The sequence below is a fragment of the Zootoca vivipara genome, chromosome 15, assembly GCF_963506605.1.
Source record: "Zootoca vivipara chromosome 15, rZooViv1.1, whole genome shotgun sequence".
Taxonomy (NCBI): Eukaryota; Metazoa; Chordata; class Lepidosauria; order Squamata; family Lacertidae; genus Zootoca; species Zootoca vivipara.
The window spans coordinates 15,164,710-15,186,371 of record NC_083290.1 but is presented as its reverse complement, the minus strand read 5'-3'; the positions used below and the strand labels follow the sequence as shown (position 1 = coordinate 15,186,371).

The 21,662-nt window shown below is 47.1% G+C and overlaps 1 protein-coding gene across 2 annotated transcripts in view; it reads left to right on the top strand.

Moving 5' to 3' along the window:
- RABGEF1 (RAB guanine nucleotide exchange factor 1) overlaps nucleotides 1-19,522 on the top strand; it is a 34,043-nt gene extending 14,521 nt beyond the window's left edge. For both annotated transcript variants that reach the window (XM_035139233.2, XM_035139230.2), the window contains 6 exons: nucleotides 4,827-4,993; nucleotides 5,590-5,671; nucleotides 8,149-8,281; nucleotides 11,459-11,550; nucleotides 13,550-13,806; nucleotides 16,229-19,522. In XM_035139233.2, the coding sequence (XP_034995124.2) occupies nucleotides 4,827-4,993; nucleotides 5,590-5,671; nucleotides 8,149-8,281; nucleotides 11,459-11,550; nucleotides 13,550-13,806; nucleotides 16,229-16,627 (1,130 nt within the window). In that variant the 3' untranslated portion in view covers nucleotides 16,628-19,522. The remainder of the gene's footprint in view (nucleotides 1-4,826; nucleotides 4,994-5,589; nucleotides 5,672-8,148; nucleotides 8,282-11,458; nucleotides 11,551-13,549; nucleotides 13,807-16,228) is intronic.
- Nucleotides 19,523-21,662: the final 2,140 nt, after the last annotated feature.

The following is a 21,662-nucleotide window of genomic DNA, read 5'->3' as shown; positions in this document are numbered from 1 at the left end:
TTTATTTTATGTTATTTATCACATTTATATCCCACCTTTTTCTGCAGGGTGGCATACATGATTCCTCATTAAATCCCCACAATAACCCTGTGAGGTTGGTTAGGCTGAGAGGCAGTGGCTGGCTCCAGGGTTAGCCAGTGAGCTTCAGAGCCGACTGGGGATTCAAACCCTGATCTCTCCCAGGTCCAACACTAACCACTACACCACATTGGATTAAGCGCTGGGTTTCTGGCAGAAGCCAGGTAGATGATGCTGGAGTGTCTCCCGGCATGGCATGGTAGCAATGGTGTCCCATATCCTGGAGCCCAGCATCCAGCGTGAAAGGATCCATCACTTCTGATAGTTCTAAGATTCCCTGATTAGTCTCTTGCCTCTGGAATTTGCCCTCTGTGATAACCTGCATTCCCGATTTCTGCTCCAAATGTAATTGCCGAGGAAGAACACATGGTTCAAAGCCCGGCCTAAATGGCCTTAAATGTCTAGTGAGTTAAATCCTTGTTCTCCGTAAAACTGCTAAGATTCCAGAAGTGCATCTGTTCTGAACAGTTACCAGGTTTCGGACAATTTGGCCATCATATCGCCCATGATATTTAGACTCCTGACCGTCTTCTCCCTCCCCTCCCCTCAATGCTACAACAAGAGCGAGGAACCTGTGGCACCCCAGGTACAAAGGGACTCCAGCTCCCTTCAGCCCTGGTCAGCATGGTCAGTGGTCAGGGGCAATGGGAGTTGTTGGAGGGCTGTAGGGCCCTACTCCTGCTGGGGTATTTGGGGACGATCAGGTCTCTTAACCACAATCAAATCCTTAAAAGAGGATTAGACAGATTCCTGGAGGAGAGGGCTGTTGGTGGCTACTAGCCACGATGGCTATGCTCTGTCTCAACAGTTAGTTACAGCGATGCTTCTGAATACCAGTTGCTGGAAAGCACAGGAGAGGAGAGGGCTCTTGTGCTCTTGTACCGCATGCGAGTTCTCACAGGCATCTGCTTGGCCTCTGTGAGAAGAGGATGCTAGACACAAGTGGGCCTGATTCAGCTGTGCTCTTCTTATCTTAACCACAACTCTTATCATCTCTTGACCAAGGGTTGGGGCTGATGGGAGTTGGAGCCTGGCAGTGGCTGGAGGGCTACAACCCCACCCCCTGCCCCTCAAGCTGGGGAGGGGGGGGACTCTGAAGAAGGAACACATATCGCTTCCTGTAGTCCTGGAGAAATTACGGTCCTCTGGCACTTGCCTAGCCGGGAAAGTGGCACAACCGTAGTGCGAGGCTTTAGGCTGATGTGGATGTTCCTCTAGATGACAGTTTTCACTGATGCTTTGCCTGCCTTTGAGCTTCCTGTGTGTTTCTGTGTCTTGTGGTGAGTCTCCACCTTCCTATCCCCCGCCCCACCTGTTCAAGTAGAGGGTTTGGGGATTTGGTCTTTGTGCGAAAGGGGCTCCAAAGGGGCAGGCATGCTTTTAAGCCTCCGGCGTGAACATTGGGCTCCAGCAAAGTCAACAATGAAGATGCTTGGTGTGACCAGTTGCACGTCTTCAAGATCTCCATGTAGAAGTCCCTTAAAAGATAATGACAGGCTGTGTGCCCTCTTTGGGTAGAACACTGTTTCCTGGACACTCTCTGTCTTCAGTGTGTGTTTCTGTGTGTGTGTGTGTGTCTTGTGGTGCTCAGTCCCACCACCCCACTAGTTTCCTAATCCATACATTTTCCCTCTCTCACGCCCCTGCCCCTGAGCTAGATACACAAACCCCCAAAGGGGTTTTTGTTTGTGTTTAAAAAGCTCAGATAAACTCATTTGTATTGCCATGTGGTTCAGACATCTTAGTGGTGTCTCATCATGGTTTTTTTAGGGGGGAGGGGGTGCTTAAAATACAAAAAAGCTAACATTCAATTTTGTTAGGTGTGTACGTGCTTAATTATTGATGTATTGCTGGATTAAAGAATCTGCTACACAAAGCAACATTAATTTCTTTACCCCATCCGTTAGAAATGAGGTTAGTATAAGCAAATATGAAAGGGACACACTCTTTCTCTCTCTTCCCCCCACCTCCCAGGAATCAGTAGAGAGAGAGAGGTGCGTTGAAATAAAACTGATAGTGATAATAATAATTGAGACAGGATATGTAAGAGATAAGATACCATAGCAGGAAGGAAGGAAAAAAGAAAGAGATGAAGGGAGAAGAGAAGGAAAGAAGGTGGGGGAAAGGGGATGAGAGAAGGGGGGAAAGGGAAGAGCGTTTGTGTGTGTGTGTATCTGTCTATCTAAGTGTGTGTGTAAGCATGTATAATGCAGAGGGAAGGCACGCAGATGTCAGGTAGCTGAAAATAGGTTAAAAGAGGAGAGTTTTTGTGTATGTTTAAAAGAAGTTGCTCCAGTGGGAAGGTCAGCTCACCTGAACCAGCTCTTGCCACAGAGCAGTGATAAGCAATTCATTGCCGTCTTTCATCACTAAGGAACTCCTGGTAGTTAGATGCAGTGGTTGCTGGACAGCCATTATTTATTTTATTTTTAGTTTAACATTTTTATCCCACCTTTGCTTTTCTCCAAGGAGCTCAAGGTGGCATACATGGTTCTGCCCTTCCTTATTTAGCCCCCACAGCAACCCTGTGAAGGGTTATGATTTAATCTATTTATATCCCATACTTTCTCCCAAGCTGGGATTTGAGGCAGCTTCCACCACTTAAAAACATCGTTACAAAACGCAAATTAATCATAAAAAACCTAGTTAGTAGTTAAAATATATCAGGTGCCTTGCCTGCACTTTAGTTTCCAAAGACCTCTCTAAACAGCAAGATCTTAGCATGCCGGCAGAAGGATAACCAGGAGGGAGCTAGCCTGACCTCTCTCGGGAGGGGATCCCACAATGTGGAATGTGGGAGCAGCCACAGAAAAGGCTCTCTTTCAGGTTGCCAGGGACTCAGGGAAGGTGCTCCCCAAGGACATTAGCACCTGGGCAGATTTGTACAGGGAGATGCGATCTTCCAGGTAGCCTCGGTCCCAGCCTGAAATGGTGAAACGCCTCCTGGTGTCTTTCCCTCCCTGCTGCAAACCGACACCTGTCATCGTGTGCTGTGCCTCTTGACATATTTGTGCTTTGCTCTCTGTTGTATTTGTGAAACGCAAACTGAGACTGTCCTGTGTTTTGTTCTCTCTCTCTCTCTCCTCCCTCTCTCTTTTTGTTTCATCGCTTTTCGCTCGTCCGCCCTGCTCCATTTGCGTCGCCTTCTCACGCTCCATCCCTCCATTCCGAACAGTCCTGGTTGGTAAACGGAGAGGTGGGTGACTTTCCGCTGCATTTTGGAGTGCACCGTGACAATGTTTGGCTTTGCTTGCGCCTTTTTGTGTGTTTGCGGCCTGCGGAACGCTGTCTCGCCTCGTCTCTCATTGGGGCTGGTGGCCGTTTTAAAACATTGTGTTGCTTAATTTATCTATTGGCAGCCTTTGGAGCCCGCTTTTTGGCCGAAAGGGCTCTCGTAGCGGCTGGCATGCAGTCAATTACATCCAGACAGTCCCTGCCCACACAGGCTGACAATCCATAAACAGAAAGTGCGACCCACAAGGGAAAAGGAATGGGCAGGGAAGAGGAAAAAAACAAAACCGGGCACCATGGAATCATAGAATGGTAGAGTTGGAAGGTATACCACCGAGGGTCGTTCAGTCCAACCCCCTACAGCACAGTTCTTAGAACGCTTAGGTGTTGCAGTTCAGGAGCAGGAGATGCCCAAAGGAGCTGGACTTTAGGCAAAGCTGGTGCAGGGGTGTCGCAATAGGGGGTGGGGGGCGGGACGCCCCGGGCTCCACTCTGCGGAGGACAGCGCCACGGCCGCCGCATGCGCCCGCCCCTCGCCTCGCCTCGCCGGAGCAGACAGGGCAGCTTGCTCGGCTCACGCTTTGATTTTTTCTGCTTCGGCGAGGCGAGGGGTGGGCTGCTGATGCCCTCTCTGGGCCGCCCCTCGCCTCGCCTGAGCAGAAAGAATCAAAGCGCGAGCCGAGCAAGCCGTGGCGCGGAGCGAGTTTTACAGGGTGGCCCTGTAAAAGTCGCACCCCGCCGTGGCTTGCTCGCAGTTTGACGGCGGTGGAGCTCCAGCACTGCTGCAACCAAACCCGCTCCGTAGCACGCGTGCACGCAGCGTCCCTCTGTAGTGACGTAGGGACTACGTCACTACGCAGCACGTCACTACTGAGCTGATGGAGTGAGCTGCCTGCTTCCCATCTCTCCCACTGAGGCAGTCTGGTGGTCAGGCTGCCCTCAGGCAACATTTGAGGGAGAGGAAACCTTGTCAATCTGGAACTGCCTGGATGGAGCTTTGTGCTTTCTGCATATAAATCTTCTACTCAGGTACAGTTCTCCCACCCCATTATTCTATGGCATGAGGGTGCCAGTATTGCCTCAGGCGCCAGCGAAAGATGACCTCTAAAATCCACAGCGCAGGGGAGACCCTTTGCTCCTCCAGCTCAGTTTCTGTTCACTGGCTTGGCTTTCCTTGCATTGAACATGCCAGAATTGGATACCCACTTCTTCCCTTCCCTTCTGAACAGAGGATAGATGCAATGGGCTTCTCTCTGTCAGCAACACAGTGTTGCCCCCCCCAAGTGCCCACACCATTTTTTTGGCTGCTATTTCTGCTCTTTTAGAGGTGGCAACCATTTTGTGTTCTCCCCCTCCCTTGGCAGCCATTTTATGACAGGCGCACCACGGACTTTCTCAACATTCCAAATGGCCCAATGATGGCTAGTGACCCCTTTGCAGTTCATCATATAAACCTGGCAGGAGTGAAGTCCTATAATGGGGTGCCCTAAGGGTTGTCCTGTCTTTCTCTCCCGCAGATGTCCCAGATGTTAAGGCTCCCAGCCCTTCGATCAGCCGGCAAGTCAGCATCGAAACGGACCGGGTGTCCAAGGAGTTCATTGAGTTTCTGAAGACATACCATAAATCTGGCCAGGAGATCTACAAGCAGTGCAAACACTTCTTGGAAAACATGCACCACAAGCGGGTAGGAGAAGAGCGGAGAGGCTTTGCTTTCCGTCGGAGGCTCTGGGAGTGAGGGTGGCTGGAATTAAAACCCAGGGACTTGCTTTTGAGGGAGTGAAATTAATGCATATTAGGTGTTGAGCTGACTTGTGGAAATAGAAAACAACTACAGTATGCTCTTCAAAGAATGGGAATGTCCTGATTATCTGCTCAAGTAGTATGCTTTTGTTATATTCATGGGGAAAGTATGCATATGTACTTTAGTCTTTACTGCAGGAATATTTGAAATTTGGCCCAGATGGAGCTGCCACATCTTAAGATAACCTCCTCAGATTTTATGTTGCTTTTTTATTTTTTTGGATAGTTGGTAAACAAGGGGGGAAATCTTTGGAAATAGATATTGGGGAAAACCAGTGCAGGAATCACAGCTAAAGACTCTGGCAGGACGCCATCCAGCCTCTGTTTTCATTGGAAGGTGGACTATCTTCTGAAGTAGTCTGTTCTACAGTTGAGCAGCTATTGCCGTCAGAAAGTTCTTCCTGATGTTTAGTCAGAATCTTCTTTCTCATAACTTTGCGTTCCCTATTCTCACCTGCATGACTGGTGCTCTTTTTCCAGGACCTGAGTATTGAGGAGCAGTCTGAATACGCCCAGGACTTCTACCAGAACGTGGCAGATAAGTTGCAGAGCCGCTGGAAAGGTATTTCTCATTTCTGCTCTTAGCTGCTGATAGGTGGTGGTGGTGGGGGGCTTGGGAGGGGAGGCATGCACACACATGACCACTTTGGTTGCAAGACAGCTGCGGCCGTTTCGGGGTTGGGAAAGCTTGAACACAGTTGTCCATTCAACTCACAACCTCACAGTTGGACCACTGCAACGCACCCTTGGCTTTGATTTGGAGGCTGCAGCTACCCCATTTTGCTCACAGTGCCCAACCAGATGTCTGGAGGAAACCCTCAAAGAGCACTCTCCCCTCCTGTGGTTTCCAGCAGCTGGTGTTTGGAAGCATTTCCACCTCTGACTGTGGAGGCAGAGCAGAGCCATCATGGCTAGTAGCCCTCCATAGCCTTTTTCGTGATCGCATGGGCCTCTTTTCTGTGGGAGCATGCAAGAGGGAACTTTAAAACAGCACCTGACACTTAGGAGAGCCATGCTCTTTTCCCCCTCCCCCAACAGGAAGGGATTTAAGGTACAAGGGATTGGTCCTGTGATGCTTTAGAGTTCAGAAAATGGGCCCTCTGACCCTTGGCTTTTGAGCCGGTCTCAAGCTTCTAGTTGAGAAACCACAACAACAGCAATTTATTATCTATACTCTGCTCATCTGATTAGGTTGCCCCAGCCACTCCGACCAGCTTCCAACAAATTATTATAAAACCACAGTAAAACATCAGACATTAAGAACTTCCATATTCAGATGTTTTCTAATTGTCAGTTGTTGTTTTTGTTGACAACTGATGGAAAAGCGTTCCACAGGGTGAGCACAACAACTGAGAAGGCCCTCTGCCTGGTTCCCTGTAACCTCACTTCTCGCAATGAGGGAACCACTAGAAGACGCTCGGATCTGGATCTGGATCTCAGTGTCTGGGCTGAACGAGTTTCCTTTCCTTTCCTTTTTTTGTATATTTTTCTTCTTGTTGTTGTTGTTTAGTTGTTTAGTCGTGTCTGACTCTTTGTGAGCCCATGGACCAGAGCACGCCAGGCATTCCTGTCTTCCACTGCCTCCCGCATTTTGGTCAAACTCATGTTGGTAGCTTCGAGAACACTGTCCAACCATCTCATCCTCTGTCCTCCCCTTCTCCTTGTGCCCTCCATCTTTCCTAGTATCAGGGTCTTTTCCAGGGAGTCTTCTCTTCTCATGAGGTGGCCAAAGTATTGGAGCCTCAGCACCATAATTCAAAAGCATCAATTCTTCGGCGATCAGCCTTCTTTATGGTCCAGCTCTCACTTCCATACATCACTACTGGGAAAACCATAGCTTTAACTATACGGACCTTTGTCGGCAAGGTGATGTCTCTGCTTTTTAAGATGCCGTCTAGGTTTGTCATTGCTTTTCTCCCAAGAAGCAGGCGTCTTTTAATTTCGTGACTGCTGTCACCATCTGCAGGGATCAAGGAGCCCAAGAAAATAAAATATCTCACTGCCTCCATTTCTTCCCCTTCTATTTGCCAGGAGGTGATGGGACCAGTGGCCATGATCTTGGTTTTTTTGATGTTGAGCTTCAGACCATATTTTGCGCTCTCCTCTTTCACCCTCATTAAAAGGTTCTTTAATTCCTCTTCACTTTCTGCCATCAAGGTTGTGTCATCTGCATATCTGAGGTTGTTGATATTTCTTCCGGCAGTCTTAATTCCAGTTTGGGATTCATCTAGTCCAGCCTTTCGCATGATGAATTCTGCATATAAGTTAAATAAGCAGGGAGACAATATACAACCTTGTCGTACTCCTTTCCCAATTTTGAACCAATCAGTTGTTCCATATCCAGTTCTAACTGTAGCTTCTTGTCCCACATAGAGATTTCTCTATATGGTATATACTTTTGTATATACTTTTTATTAAATTTTCTGTTTTACAGTTTAAATTTTTTACATCCTTAAGATATCAGTGACTTCCCTCCATCTCTTTCCATGGTTCATTTTACATATCATTAATTCCTGCATATTTTACAAAAACTATGCCATTCAGTATTCCATTATTGCATCCGTCAAAACTTCTTTACACTGTTGAATTTATCTTAACGCTGCCAGCGTTTTCAGCTGTACACAATTATTTCCCATATATTCAATAAACGTTTGCCAATCTTCTCCAAACATATGTTATTCTTGCTCTCTTATTCTTATTATTATAAGTCTCCACGCTGCATATATTCTGTCAACTTAAGTTGCCATTCTTCTTTGGTTGCGACCCCCTCGTTTTCCATTTATGGGCTAACAAAACACGGGCCGCAGTAGTAGCATACATAAGGGGCTGAACGAGTTTCCTGGTTCAAGGGAGCCCAGTCCTGGTCTGATCTAGCAGGGCAGCTCTTAAAGGAGAGCTCTTGACTAGAAAATGCTCAGGTGTTTTCTGAGACTAGAAACAGGTGGAACCAGAAGCTTGGTGCAGACTCTGCCTCCACTTCTTCAAACTGCGTGGGGAAGCCAGGTATTCTTTGATCTCGGGATATCTTTTTTTTTTCAGTGTCCCCGGAAAAAGCGGAGAAGGTGATGGACCAGATCGAGAAGTACGTCATGACTCGGCTTTACAAACACGTTTTTTGCCCGGAAACCACGGAGGATGAGAAGAAGGACCTTGCTATCCAAAGGAGGATCAGGTACGGCTCTGGGAAGGCGGGGTGCCCCCTTGGGGGGAGTGGTTCCTGTTGTAATGGCAAAGACGACACGACTCAAGGCAGGTTGAACTCAATGGGAAGGCGACCAAGAGCAGAGCTCGAGCGCTTCCTTTTATTGAAAGCTCAGGATGACAGTTAATCATTACAACGACAGTGTAACTTCTAGCCAATTACAGCAGTGCAGTCCCATACAAGGTGATGTTTCCTGTAACGTCACAACCGGTCACTCCCTAAGACATCCTCCATAGCCCACGTGTTGTTTTGCCATGCCCTCTGTCCATGCCCTCTGTCCATGCTCCAAGCACATGTCACTCCAAGCACATGTAAACACCCCCTCCTCATTCCCATTGTGTTGCCCTCCTTGGCTTGACCCATCTGGTTTGTCCTGATTCATCCAGTTCTGTCCAGATCTTCCTAGATCCTTCTAGCTCTGTTGTGACCTGTTGCCCTGCTGACCTGAGCCTCTGACCTGTCCTTCTTCACGTGTTTCCCATTCTGACATTAGCTGGTTTGCCGCGCTAATGCCCACACTCTCGAAGATCGGCGTGGCTTGCCAGCACCAGATCTCAGTCATTCCCACACATGCCAGCGCCATTTCCTCGTGTAATCCCCACAGGTTCCGCCTTCAGTCAGCTTGTTAAGCCTGTATGTAGTTGCTATGCTTTTGCCTGCTTCAGGGTGGCACCAAGGGGTATCCTTGCCTCGTTTGTAAACCCCCCATTAAAAAAAAAGTTTCAAAGTGACATTTTTGGTAAAGTGTGCAAACAAATAAAAAAAATGTAAAAACAAGCAGGAACATAGTCCACTAAGCTAAAACAAAACACAGTCTGGGTGGGTTACCACTGACCCTAGCATTACAGAGAAAGCAAGAGATTTTGAATTAATTTTATTACCCATTTATAAACGTATTTTTATACCACTGTATATCAATTAAAAATTTATAGCAATAAAAAGAGAAAAGCATACCAAAAACAGATCTTTGTTTTTGAAAAGCAGACATTCGTTAACCATTGTTGAAGGCGATGTATTCTTAATTACCTGCATAGGCCTGGTGGAATAGGGAAAAAATATATCAGCAGGTGTAATGGTGTTGTTGTGGCTACTCTTGAGCAAGGACGCCCAAGTCCGTGCTTGTCTTTAAAGGTTTTATTGTGCATAGTATTTACAGTGCAGAGATAGCAGAAAACATGACCTCCTAGTCACTTGCAGAATCCGGGAGTGGATGTTTCCTGTTGCATGACCAGCATAAGAGTTTGGGCACCCCGAAACGCCTCCTCCCGACCTTACGTTTAGTGGCGCGCCTTAATTCGGGCGCCGGAAGGGGCTGCCTGTTCCCATCCACCTGTTGGTCAAGGTGGCGCAAAGGCTCTCCCACATCACTGAGCCTTGCCACCTCCGTACCGCTAACTTCCTCATTCCCCCCACCTGACCTGCTGCTGCTGCTCTCACTGGGCGAAGAGCTGGTCAACAGGATGGGAGGAGGTTCCCTGTAGGAAGGCATTTAAAAGTTGACAGCAGGCATTTAAAAGTTGGCACAGAAGGTGTCTGCTTGACTATTCAGTGGCAGAGCGTTCCACAGGACTTTTACACAGCCACAGTAAACATGAGCGGTCCATTTATAAGCCTTTGTGTGCTATTTTGTCACAGCCCCTGTAGTTTTCAAGCCAGCAACCAATGTTGCTTGGGAATCTTACCCAGCCACACAGATTTTTGAGTGGCAGGTAGAGGAACCTGTAGTTGGGTCACGCAAGTTAGAGACTACTACGTACTATCAAATGTACGTTTTTTAGCTGGACTCCCCTTGCATGTCTGATCCTGCCCCCTGTTAACTTTTCTGCTACAGTCAATCCCCCAAACCTTGGTCCACCAGCCTTTAAAAGAAAATTTCTAATCGAGCTGCTCCTGATAATGAAAGGGGGATTAATTTCTTGTAATTTGTATTCTGTACACTGTGTTAAAAACACAATAACAATAGCAGCAGCAAAATGATGTTTTGAAAAAGCAATTTTCTGCTATTCATCCCTGTAATTTACTTAATTGTCAGTTTTTATTTTTACATGGTTTTTACTGCAGGACATCAGGTTCAGAAAGGAGTATTACATGGGTTAGCTACTAATTTTACAATTAAGATTAAATCAATTTCATTTAAAGATTATATATTATCATACCAGGCCCAAGAAATACAGAAATAAGTAGTTGGTGGTTGTATTCAGTTTTTAAAATATTTTTTTCCTCACATTTTTTCTGCTTGTTCTTTTTCTTTTTCTTAAGTCTTGTTTTAAAATATTTTCAGCTTGTTGAGCATGTTGGTTTGCCAAGAAGGTTAAACTACAGCCGCATTCATGCCATACGTGAGCACTCTCACACCACAGTCATGGCTTCCCCCAAAGAATCCTGGGAACTGTAGTTCATGTAAAGGGGTTGTCAGGGGACCTCCCTACAGGGAGCCTCCCCCCATCATCCTGACTAGCACTTCGCCCAGCAAGAGCGGCAGCAGCGGATCAGGCGGGGGGAATGTAGATGGGAGTGGAATGGAGGAGGCACGGCGGCTCAGCGATGTATCTGAGCCCCTGCACCGCTCAAGCCAACAAGTGATAGAGGGAGTACAGCCGCTTCCAGCGCCCGAATTGAGCCGTGCGCCCAAACGCAAGGTTAGAGGGCAGCGTTTCGGGGTGCCCAAGCTATTATGCTGGCGCCAGAGCAGAAGGGCGCCATTGCCGGATTCTGCGAGTGACTAGGAGGTCATGTTTTCAGCTATCTCTGCACTGCAAATACTATGCACAATAAAACCGTTAAAGACAAAATGGACTGGGGCGTATTTACTCGGGAGTAGCCGCAGCAATCCCCTGACAGGGGTTGACCACATCAATCTATAATTCCCAGCACCCTGGACAAACTACAGTTCCTGGGGTTCTCCATGTCTGTGAAAGTGATAAGAGAGTGCTTTAAGTATAGGTGTAACTTTGCTTTCCCAAAACCCATAATCTTAGAACCGTAGAGTTGGAAGGGACCACGAGGGTCATCTGGTCCAACCCCCCGCAATGCAGGAATCTGTCGCCCGGCATGGGGCTCAAACCCACAATCCTGAGATTAAGAGTCTCATGGTCTACCAACTTGATTTCTTAAGATCTTTCTCTTTCTCTCCTCCTCTACTTTCAGAGCTTTGCACTGGGTCACTCCTCAGATGCTCTGTGTTCCTGTCAATGAAGAAATCCCCGAAGTCTCCGACATGGTTGTCAAGGCCATCACAGGTATGCCGAGGGATGCTGGATCCCAGCTGGCACACGGGCGGGTGGAATGCCATTATCTGTTTGCAAAACCATTGCCCAGCCTTAAAATAATAACAATAACAACAACAACAACAACAACAACAACAACAACAACAATAATTTATTTATACCCCGCCCTCCCCAGTCAAAAACCGGGCTCAGGGCGACTCACACCAACAGAATTACAATAAAACATAAAAACAATTAATTAAAATACAGATTAAAATACAGTATTAAAATTTAAAATGCAGACTCATTTCAAGTAGTCCATAAATCCAAGCCATGAGGGAGGAAAACACAGGGGTCAGGCTGAGTCTAACCCAAAGGCCAGGCGGAACAGCTCTGTCTTGCAGGCCCTGCAGAAAGATGACAAATCCCGCAGGGCCCTGGTCTCCTGGGAAAGAGCGTTCCACTAAGTTGGGGCCAGTACTGAAAAGGCCCTGGCTCTAGTAGAGGCCAATCTAGCCATTTTATGGCTCGGGATCTCCAGAATATTGTTGTTTGTGGACCTTAAGGTCCTCCGCGGGGCATACCAGGAGAGGCGGTCCTGGAGGTACGAGGGTCCCAAGACACAGAAACAAATATGTCTCTCTGCTAAAGCACCATAACAGGCAGCTCTCAAAAACATGGATGCAGCCCATGGTGTGTGGCTCTGCCTCATCTTTCTGTGGAAAACAATCCAAGATTGTATCGGGATTGACCGCTCAAGAAACAGGGGCATCTTTGCGTTTCTTACAAGATTCCCCAGTGTTTAATGCTCAGGGCCATAAGCTCATCGGTAGAACACATGCACTGCCCACAGAAAGCCCTGTTAGGTCCAGTTCCTCAGTGTCTCCAGGTAGGTCTACCTAACTCTGGGAGAGCCAGAGGGAAAAGTAGGCTACGTTTCAGGCCACACCTAAGTCAGAAAATTGTACATACAGGCACCTGTGTTCTCAGAGTTATAGGGCTTATTCCAGCTAGGCAGAAACACTCCAGAAGAATAGGAAGTAGCGGTGGTGAGAGGGCGTGGCCTAGGGAGAGTCCTAAGGACAAAAGACCCATCTAGTCCAGCCTCCTGTTCTCACAGTGGCCAGCCAGATGCCAAAAGGGGAAAGCAGCAAGCAGGACTGTGGCTCCCAGCAACTGGGATTGAGCAGCATTGCTGCCTCCAAATGTGGAGGCAGGACATACCGGTAGATACCCTGTTTCTCATATTTTAAAACATACCCATAAAATAAGCCATAGCAGGATTTTTAAGCATTCAAGGAATATAAGCCATACCCCGAAAATAAGACATAGTGATAGGCACAGCAGCAATGCCGGCCGTGGCAGGAGGAGGAGGAAAAAAATAAGACATCCCTTGAAAATAAGCCATAGTGTGTTTTTTTGAGGAAAAAATAAATATAAGACGTGTCTTATAATATGAGAAACACGGTAGTAGCCATCAATACCTTTCTCCACGTATTTGTCCAGTCCGCTTCTAAAGCCGCCCAAGTTGGTGGCCGCCTTTGCCTCCTGCGGCAGGGAGTTCCGCAGTTTGCGCTGCATGGAGGGACTTCCTTTTGTCCATCCTGAATTTTCCAACGTTCAGTTTCCTTGGGTGCCCATGAGTAGGACGAGAGCGGGAGAAAAACTTTTCTCTACCCGCCTTCCCCGTGCCATGCATAGTTTTGTAAAGGGCGCATTCGGCTTGCCTTCTCTCCAAGCCAAAACACCCCAAAGGCTGCAGCCTTTGCCTCTTCATCCCCATGACCTTTCCTGAACCTCTACAAAATGAGGGGGCGCGACTGGAACTGCATCCCACATTCCAAATACAGTTGTGCCCCCGGTTTGTGTAGCAGCACGAAACCTTGGAGAGCCGCTACCGTTCAGTGTAGGCTGCGTTGACCCAGATGGACCAGAGCCTCTGACCTTCCTATCTGCCAGAGCCTCTGTGGGCACGTGGCTGCTGGAGAATGCACCCCTCCCTAACCCTCTGGGCTCCTCCCGTGTCTCGCAGACATCATCGAGATGGATTCCAAGCGTGTCCCCCGGGACAAGCTGACCTGCATCACCAGTTGCAGCAAACACATCTTCACTGCCATTCGAACCACGAAGGACGAGCCGGCTTCGGCCGACGACTTCCTGCCCACCCTCATCTACATTGTCCTGAAGGGGAACCCTCCTCGCCTCCAGTCCAACATCCAGTATATCACTCGGTTCTGCAACCCCAGCCGGCTGATGTCTGGCGAAGATGGTTACTACTTTACAAACCTGGTAGGTACATCAGGGGGTGGGGGTGGGGCAGGAGGTTCATTGTTACAGCTGCCCATGCATTGGTAACCTTGTGACTGGACTACTGCGATGCACTATGTGTGGGGCTGCCCTTGGGGGTTGGTCCAGAGGCTGCAGGTGCTGCAGAAGGAGGCAACTGGCTTGCCGGGGGGGGGGGGGTGTCAAATGCCACCAGCACATGGTGCTTCCTTGTGTGATTTGTACTGGCTGTCGATTTGCTGCTGGCCAAGTCCCTATATACAGGTGAAACTCGGAAAATTAAAGTATCGTCGAAAACCGCATTTATTTCAGTAATGCAACTTACTATTTTTTCTTTTTTCCTTTAATTTTTACAAATGCTTTCTTTTGGAAATTCTACAGTAATAAAACAAATAGTTACAATAATACAAAAACAAAAACAAAAATAAACATCGCTATTACATTTCATTCATTACATTCCATTTATAATTGACCCGCCTAAGGACAAATAATTACAATTACAACAAATAAAGGCTTGACATATCTTGCTTTGCATGTCATGCATCTATCTCATATATTGGTTTCCCTTTTTAAGTTGCGTTATTACTGAAATAAACGCACTTTTCGACGATATTTCTAATTTCCCACCTTATCATCCCCTTGTACACCCAGCTGATTGCAGTCTGTGGGAGAGTCTCCCGCAAGTTTTTCTCCCCCCAGACATCTTCATTGAAAGTTCAAAAGGTACATAATTATATGTGCACTAAACATGGTGGGACATAAATGAAAAAGAGAAAAGGAGAAAGAGAGACAGCACCTGGCACTTGTGTAGAAGGGAAAATAAAGGAGGGAGGGGGAAAACCCAATACAGTATACTTTACAAAGTTGTTATTGTACTTCACCAGATCTGAATCTGTTACAGTATTTGTAAGAGTGGATTCCAGATATCATTGAATTTGTCCATGGCAAGTCTGCGTTTATATACAAGTTGTTAGGTTGCGAGTTCGTATAAGTTTTCAGCTGTAGAAAGAAGGGAGCCATGTTTTTATTTTTCCAATGAGACTGATACTAAAGACGGATACTGATGAACTGATGGGGTCTCCTGCAAGTTGAGATGGCCAGAACTGTGCAGATTATTCCAAATTCACTTGCACCATAGATTTGAATAATGGTGTTAGGGGAGGGCTAGTTCCTCTGGTGGGGGGACACATTGTGTTCCTCCTGGGGTTGTTCACCCACCTTTGGTCCCCACCCTGCCCTCAGCTCTCACCTGTGGCTCTTAGAAGCTGTCAGCATTGAACAGCGGCCACACTCCGAGAAACAGCTTCAACTGGCCAGCTAAACCAGGTGAGGGTAGTTCATGGATCTCAAACCCTTGGGGAGTTGGGGACTTCCCCTGCATGCAAAGGCAGGTTCTGGATTGAGTGGACGAGACCAGTCATGGGTCCAACGACAATAAGGCAGTTTCTGCCTGTGCTGCAGAAGAAAGTGAGGGGCAGATGGGGCTCATCAACCTGGGAAGGGAGCCCATCTAGGAGAAGGGAAACTGATTATAAACCTTGCTGCCTTGCAGGATATTTTCAGGAGAAGAAAGGGATAAGGAGTAAGCCCTACACCAGGCATCCCCAAACTTCGGCCCTCCAGATGTTTTGGACTACAATTCCCATCATCCCTGACCACTGGTCCTGTTAGCTAGGGATCATGGGAGTTGTAGGCCAAAACATCTGGAGGGCCGCAGTTTGGGGGTGCCTGCCCTACACAAGGTGGTGCCTTGTACGCCTCCTTCCGGCAACTCCTGCAGCCAAGCGGGTGCCAACATATTGCTCTGCTTTCCTTTGGACTGCATTGGTGAGGCTGAGAGTGGGGGGTCTTGTTGTCTGGGCAGCCCAGGACCCCGCTCCACACTGCCCAGGCTTGTGCCGGCCCGGGGAGGTCACTTCGGTGCTGCTAACACAGCAGTTAGACGTCACCCCTGAAGGCACACTCCATTGTCTCTCGGGACAGATGGATGCCAGCAACAACTGTGTTATCGGCTGTTTCATTTTCAGTTCCTTTACGGTTTTTAATAAACATTTTTATTAGATTTTCCAATTTAAACTTCTAATCCATTCTCAAATTATACAAATTATGCAAATATCAATTAAACAATCCAGATCTTCTGTCAAATTATACAAATTTAAAATTGACTTCCCATGCTTCAGACTCAGAAAGCTCTGACCTCCCCCTGTCACTGCTTTCTAATCAATAATATCAGTTTTTCAGTTCCTTTCCTAACGCTCCGTAGCATGGAATTCACCTTTTTCTTCCACGGCCACCGCTCAAGAGTAACTTCAAGCAGCTGGAATAAAAACAGCGGCTTGGCTGGTCGGGTGTGCTATGTGTGTGTGTGGATCTTGTGCTTTGCGTAGCGTGGGAATAAACGTGGTGCCTTTCCCCCTGCCTCCAGTGCTGTGCCGTCGCCTTCATAGAGAAGCTGGATGCCCAGTCCCTCAACCTGAGTGAGGAAGACTTCGACCGCTACATGTCTGGCCAAGCGTCCCCGAAAAAGCAGGAGCCGGAGAGCTGGCCGGCCGACGTCTGCGTTGGGGTCCAGCAGATGTACAGGAACCTTGACCTCCTCTCCCAGCTCAACGAGCGGCAGGAGAGGATTGTGAGCGAGGCCAAAAAACTCGAGCAGGACCTCATTGACTGGACTGACGGGATCACCAAGGAGGTCCAGGAGATCGTGGAGAAGTATCCCTTGGAAATCAAGCCCCCCAATCCGGCCTTGGCTGCCATTGACTCTGAAAACGTGGAGAATGACAAGCTGCCTCCCCCATTGCAGCCCCAGGTTTACGCTGGGTGATGAGCAGCTTCAGAGCAGCTCAGAGACATCCCTCCCTCTATGTCCCCCACCCCGCTTTCTTCTGCTTGGGGAGTGGGCTAAAGAGGGGCAGGAAAATCAGAGGAATTTAAAAACCGGCACATTTTAAAGGTACTGTTTGCTGGCAAGTGTGTCACATGATACTTATTTTAGCCAGAGTTAGCCAGCTACTATGAGGGCTGTGGGTTTTGTGTGTTCCTCGAACCCAATTTAACTTCTTCCTTTTTACACAAATCCGGTATAATTTTTAAGAAACACAGGTGGTTTTTTTCTCTGCTCCCCCTGTTCTCCCTTCCAGGTATGTGTGTGTGTGTGTGTGTGTGTGTGTGTGATATTTGGTTTGTTTCTCTCTTTTTTTTAAGTGAAGTTTTTGCTGGTATTTTTTTCCTGCTTCAAAAATAAAAAATGAGGTGGTTATCAGCACTTTGCAAGGGATGCCAAGTTGTAGGTAAAAAACAACAACAACTAGAATGGTACTCTTTTATTCCTTCTTGGGGAAGGGGAGGAGAAGGAAATATGTTGTAAAGTAAATATTTAACAATTGTAAATAGGTCTGCAACATTGAGCTTGTGTCTTCACCTGCATGGCATCTGGTAAGGAATGCTAAATGTTGGTTTTTGTTTCTTTGCCGTCAGTGAGTTAAATTTACTCCTTACAGGTTCCCCCCTCTCCCCTGGAATTGTGGGGAGGTGGAATGGCAGGGATTTAGAACCTTGTAGTGGGAAACAATTTGCTTTATCTTAACTGTATACCTTGACCAAGGCCATCTCCTCAATATTCACAATTCCTCGCCCAGTTACTCTGGCCTCCCCTGATCTGGTGCCCTCCTGATGTTTTGAACTTTGACTCGCATCAGGTGTCCTATGCTGGCTGGGGCTGATGGGAGCTGTATTTCAAATCATCTGGAGAGGGCGCCTGGGTGGGTGCAAGCTGAATTTATACAGAGAAAGAGAGAGAGAGAGCTGAAAAGAACCTTTTCTTCACGTGTTGTCCTTCAGCACAACTGGGTCTCTTTGAAGTCGGATCAAAATCGGGCGGGACCCACATGTTTATGAGCCAGTTTTCACTGCTCTAAAAGCAAACAGGATTTGGCCCATCATCAGTGCGGGATTAACCATGCTCGAAAAGTGTGGCCAGCCTCCCTTTAAAAAAAGAACAACAACCTTGAAATGTTTTGTCCTTGCTATTAAATTCATCCTAAGCATCAGTGACTTCTGGTTTTCTTTTGTTTTTTTAATGCCAAACCTGCAAATATCGGAGCATAGGAAGCTGCCTTATATGCTGAGCCAGTCCATCTAGCTCAGTGTTGTCCACACTGTCTGGCAGCGATTCTCCAGGGTTTTAGACGGGTCCTTCCTTATCCCTTTGACCTCAAGGTGCCAGATTTGAGTCTGCAGGGAAAGCAGACACAAGACTTGCAATTTCCCACCCCCTTCAAATGACACAAGGAGAGAAGCTGAGCTTTACAGTGTCTATGGCTTGATGCCGCAGTACAGCACTTTTTGGAATCACCGCTTTTTTGCATGTTTCCCCCCAGCCCCTGGGTCTTCCATCTTACTTGTAGATGTGGAGATCATTGACGAACTGTGGAGTAGATTTCCAAGTATCTTGGTTTTCGAGCAGCTTCTGGAACCAAGGCCAGACAGGAAGTTGAGAGGAATCTGCAGGGAGGGATCAGGAAGAACGTGTGGTTTCTGATGGTTAAATGCCTTGGCTCGCAGGGCAGAACGATACTGATGAAATGAAGAGGAGGCAGGTGGAAAAGAGTCTCCAGAAGTGGGGTTTTATGTAGGAAAGATAGTGAGCCCAGTTAACCCCAAGACAGGATTCTTGGGCTCCAAATTCCTCTAAAAGAAATAATTTAATCATAGGTTTGGAAGGAAACCTAAGGCTCATCTGGTCCAGGGTGAAAAATGAGGCGATAACAAGGCTTTCAAAGTTTACTATTTTTTACAACCTATTAGCATAGAGGAAGTCAGAGAAGACAGAAAAGAATAATAGGATGATAAAATTGTAGAGTTGGAAAGAACCCTGAGGATCATCTAGTCCAACCCCCTTCAGTGCAGGAATCACAGCTAAAGAATCCCTGACAACCTCCTGTTTTAAAACCCCAAATGAAGGAGAGTCCACTTTCCATCCATGTGGCAGCCGCTCAGTTACCCAGGATTGTGAGCTCAGTTGAGTTGCAGTACTCAGAATTCATTCCAGGGCTCAGGACTAGTTCTTTCTAAGCCTATGTCTTTTGCACCAGCTGGTGGATATTGGGGTTCTCGTAAAATAACAAAGTAGATTCCTGCAAGTCTGCCAAAAGAGCGTGAGTACAGCTGTTTCACTGTTCAGGGCCCTTCTCCGTATTTTTATTTTTTTTTGCAATAAGTTCAGACCGAGACTGTGATCCATTTGTGTCCTTGCTTCCTTTTAAAAAGCTTCTTTGTGTTCCTTTATTCTGTGAGCTCTTCTGAGTTTCTCAAAAGGTAAATATTTTTATGGTGTTCGTTCCTTAACCCCAGGTACACAGGTGGAACTGACAAAGCTGACCGCAGAGAACTTGTATTTTACCACTTCCGTTCTGAGAGCAGGGGTGCATGTACCTGTGAGTCCCTCCAGCTGTCGCTGAGGAAATCCCAACTCCCGGCAGTCAGCAGGACTAGTGGTCAGAGGTGCTGAGAGTTGAAGTCCTGCAACATCTGGAGGGCTACAGATATTATCCACCTCTGCCTTAAGTGGGGGGGCTCCTTTCCCTGCCGTTCCTCTCTTTGTGACACCCTTAGGTGCTAATTCTGGTTTCCAGGTCCATACATTCACTCCTAAACTCTGTATCATAGCTGCTGTTACTGAATTGCTGTCGAATGAAATTAAACCTCTTCCACAACAAGGTTCTCTCGCATTCACTGTCTTTTTTGTATAGTAGTCAATGTCTCGTTTCTTAACTCTGGACATGTTAAACCTGGCAGAACTTGTCCCTCTCACTCAGGAAGGTAGTGGAGGCAATGGTGCAAGTGATCAGGCCAGTGGGCCATCTCTTCCAGCATCCTGTTCCCACAGTGGCCAACTGGATGCCTGGGGGAGACCAGCAAGCAGGATTAGAGCACAAAAAACCTCTCCCCTCCTGTGGTTCCCAACAAACCAACTCCAACTATGGAGACTAGTAGCCATTGATCTCTTCCCTGAATTTGACCACTCCTCTTTTAAAGCCATGCAAGTTGATGGCCGTCACTGCCTCCCGCAGCAGTGAGTTCCAGAGTTCAACTATGCCCTGCGTGAAGAAGGACTTTCTTTTGTCAGTCCTGAATTCTCCAACATTCAGCTTCATTGGATGTCCGCAAGCTCTAGCGCTATGACAGACAGACAGAGGGAAGCTGCTCTCTTTCCACTTTCTCTAAGCTGTGCATCGTTTTTTAAACTTCTGTCATGTCACCTTTTACTTGCCTTTTCTTTAAAAGGTCCCAAATGATTCAGCCTTTCTTCATAGGGGACTTGGTCATTCTGGATGATCCTTTTCTGAACCTTTCCCCAACTCTACATAGTGGGGTAACCAGAACTGTACACAGTTATTCTAAATGTGGTACCACCATTGATTTGTATAATGGCACAATAATCAGTTTTATTTTCAATTGTGCAGTTGAACTGTGGAGCATCATGCAGAAAATAGGAGTTTGTGTCCACCTCCATGAAATCTGCCCCTTCACAATTATGAATGGTGTAAGAAGTGGATCCTGGGCCTACAGTTGTGATTGGACTTGTGTCGCCCTCTTGCTCATTTTTCTGTGTGATGGGAGCTCGGGTCCACATCAGCTGGGACCACCCAGCTGTCAATCACTTGGCGTCATTATGGCGCTAGATGATTGGCAGCTGCGTGGGCCTGTCTGCTTGTGGGGAAGGTAAAGATCTAGCCCGGTGGGACAAAACATTTTCCCACCTGTGCTCTTAACCACTACAGCACAGCACAGCACACCCTTTTGCTGATGGGTTTGGTGCAGTGGTTAGAGTTCAAGTCCTGGCTCAGCCATGAAGCTCAGTGTATCAGTCACAGTCTCTCAGCCTAGCCTACTTCAGAGGGTTGTTTTGGGGATTAAATAAGGGGAAGAACCATGTACACCACCTTAAGCTTCTTGGAGAAAAAGGTGGAAATAAATGCTATTAATTATTATTATTATTATTATTATTATTATTAATTTCAGGTAAGGTAAAGGTAAAGGGACCCCTGACCATTAGGTCCAGTCGTGACCAACTCTGGGGTTGCACACTCATCTCGCATTATTGGCCGAGGGAGCCGGCGTATAGCTTCCAGGTCATGTGGCCAGCATGACAAAGCCGCTTCTGGCAAACCAGAGCAGCACATGGAAACGCTGTTTACCTTCCCGCTATAGTGGTTCCTATTTATCTACTTGCACTTTGACGTGCTTTCAAACTGCTAGGTTGGCAGGAGCTAGGACCGAGCAACGGGAACTCACCCCGTCACAGGGATTCGAACCGCTGACCTTCTGATCAGCAAGCCCTAGGCTCAGTGGTTTAACCCACAGCGCCACCTGGGTCCTATATTTATTTCAGAATAGAAGTAATTAGAATCATAGAATCATAGAGTTGGAAAGGACTCAAGGGTCTTCTAGTTCTACCCCTACAATGCAGGAATAAAATATCCCTGCAATAAAATATTTCAGTACTGCCCAGAATGCTGATAAGCTCCCTGCCAGATTTTAGCCCTGTGGATGTTCCTTTTTTCTAACACTAGATGGCAGTGCAGGGAAAGAAATAGGTGCAAGAGCCAATTTCTCCCCACTTATTCAAACACTCACCTGATGGTACAAATACTGTACGTTTCTTTTTCCTTCCTTTCTCTTCACCCCTCAATGAAATGTGCAGAGAAATTCCAAAGCACATATTGGAGCAATATTTCCATTAGGCCAATCGATGTGTGAAAATAAAAACAGGACACATGCTTTTGAGCATCCCAGGAATGCTTCATCACGCTAGATAATAAAAAAGTATCCCAGGTCAAGTAGTTGGGAGAGCATAG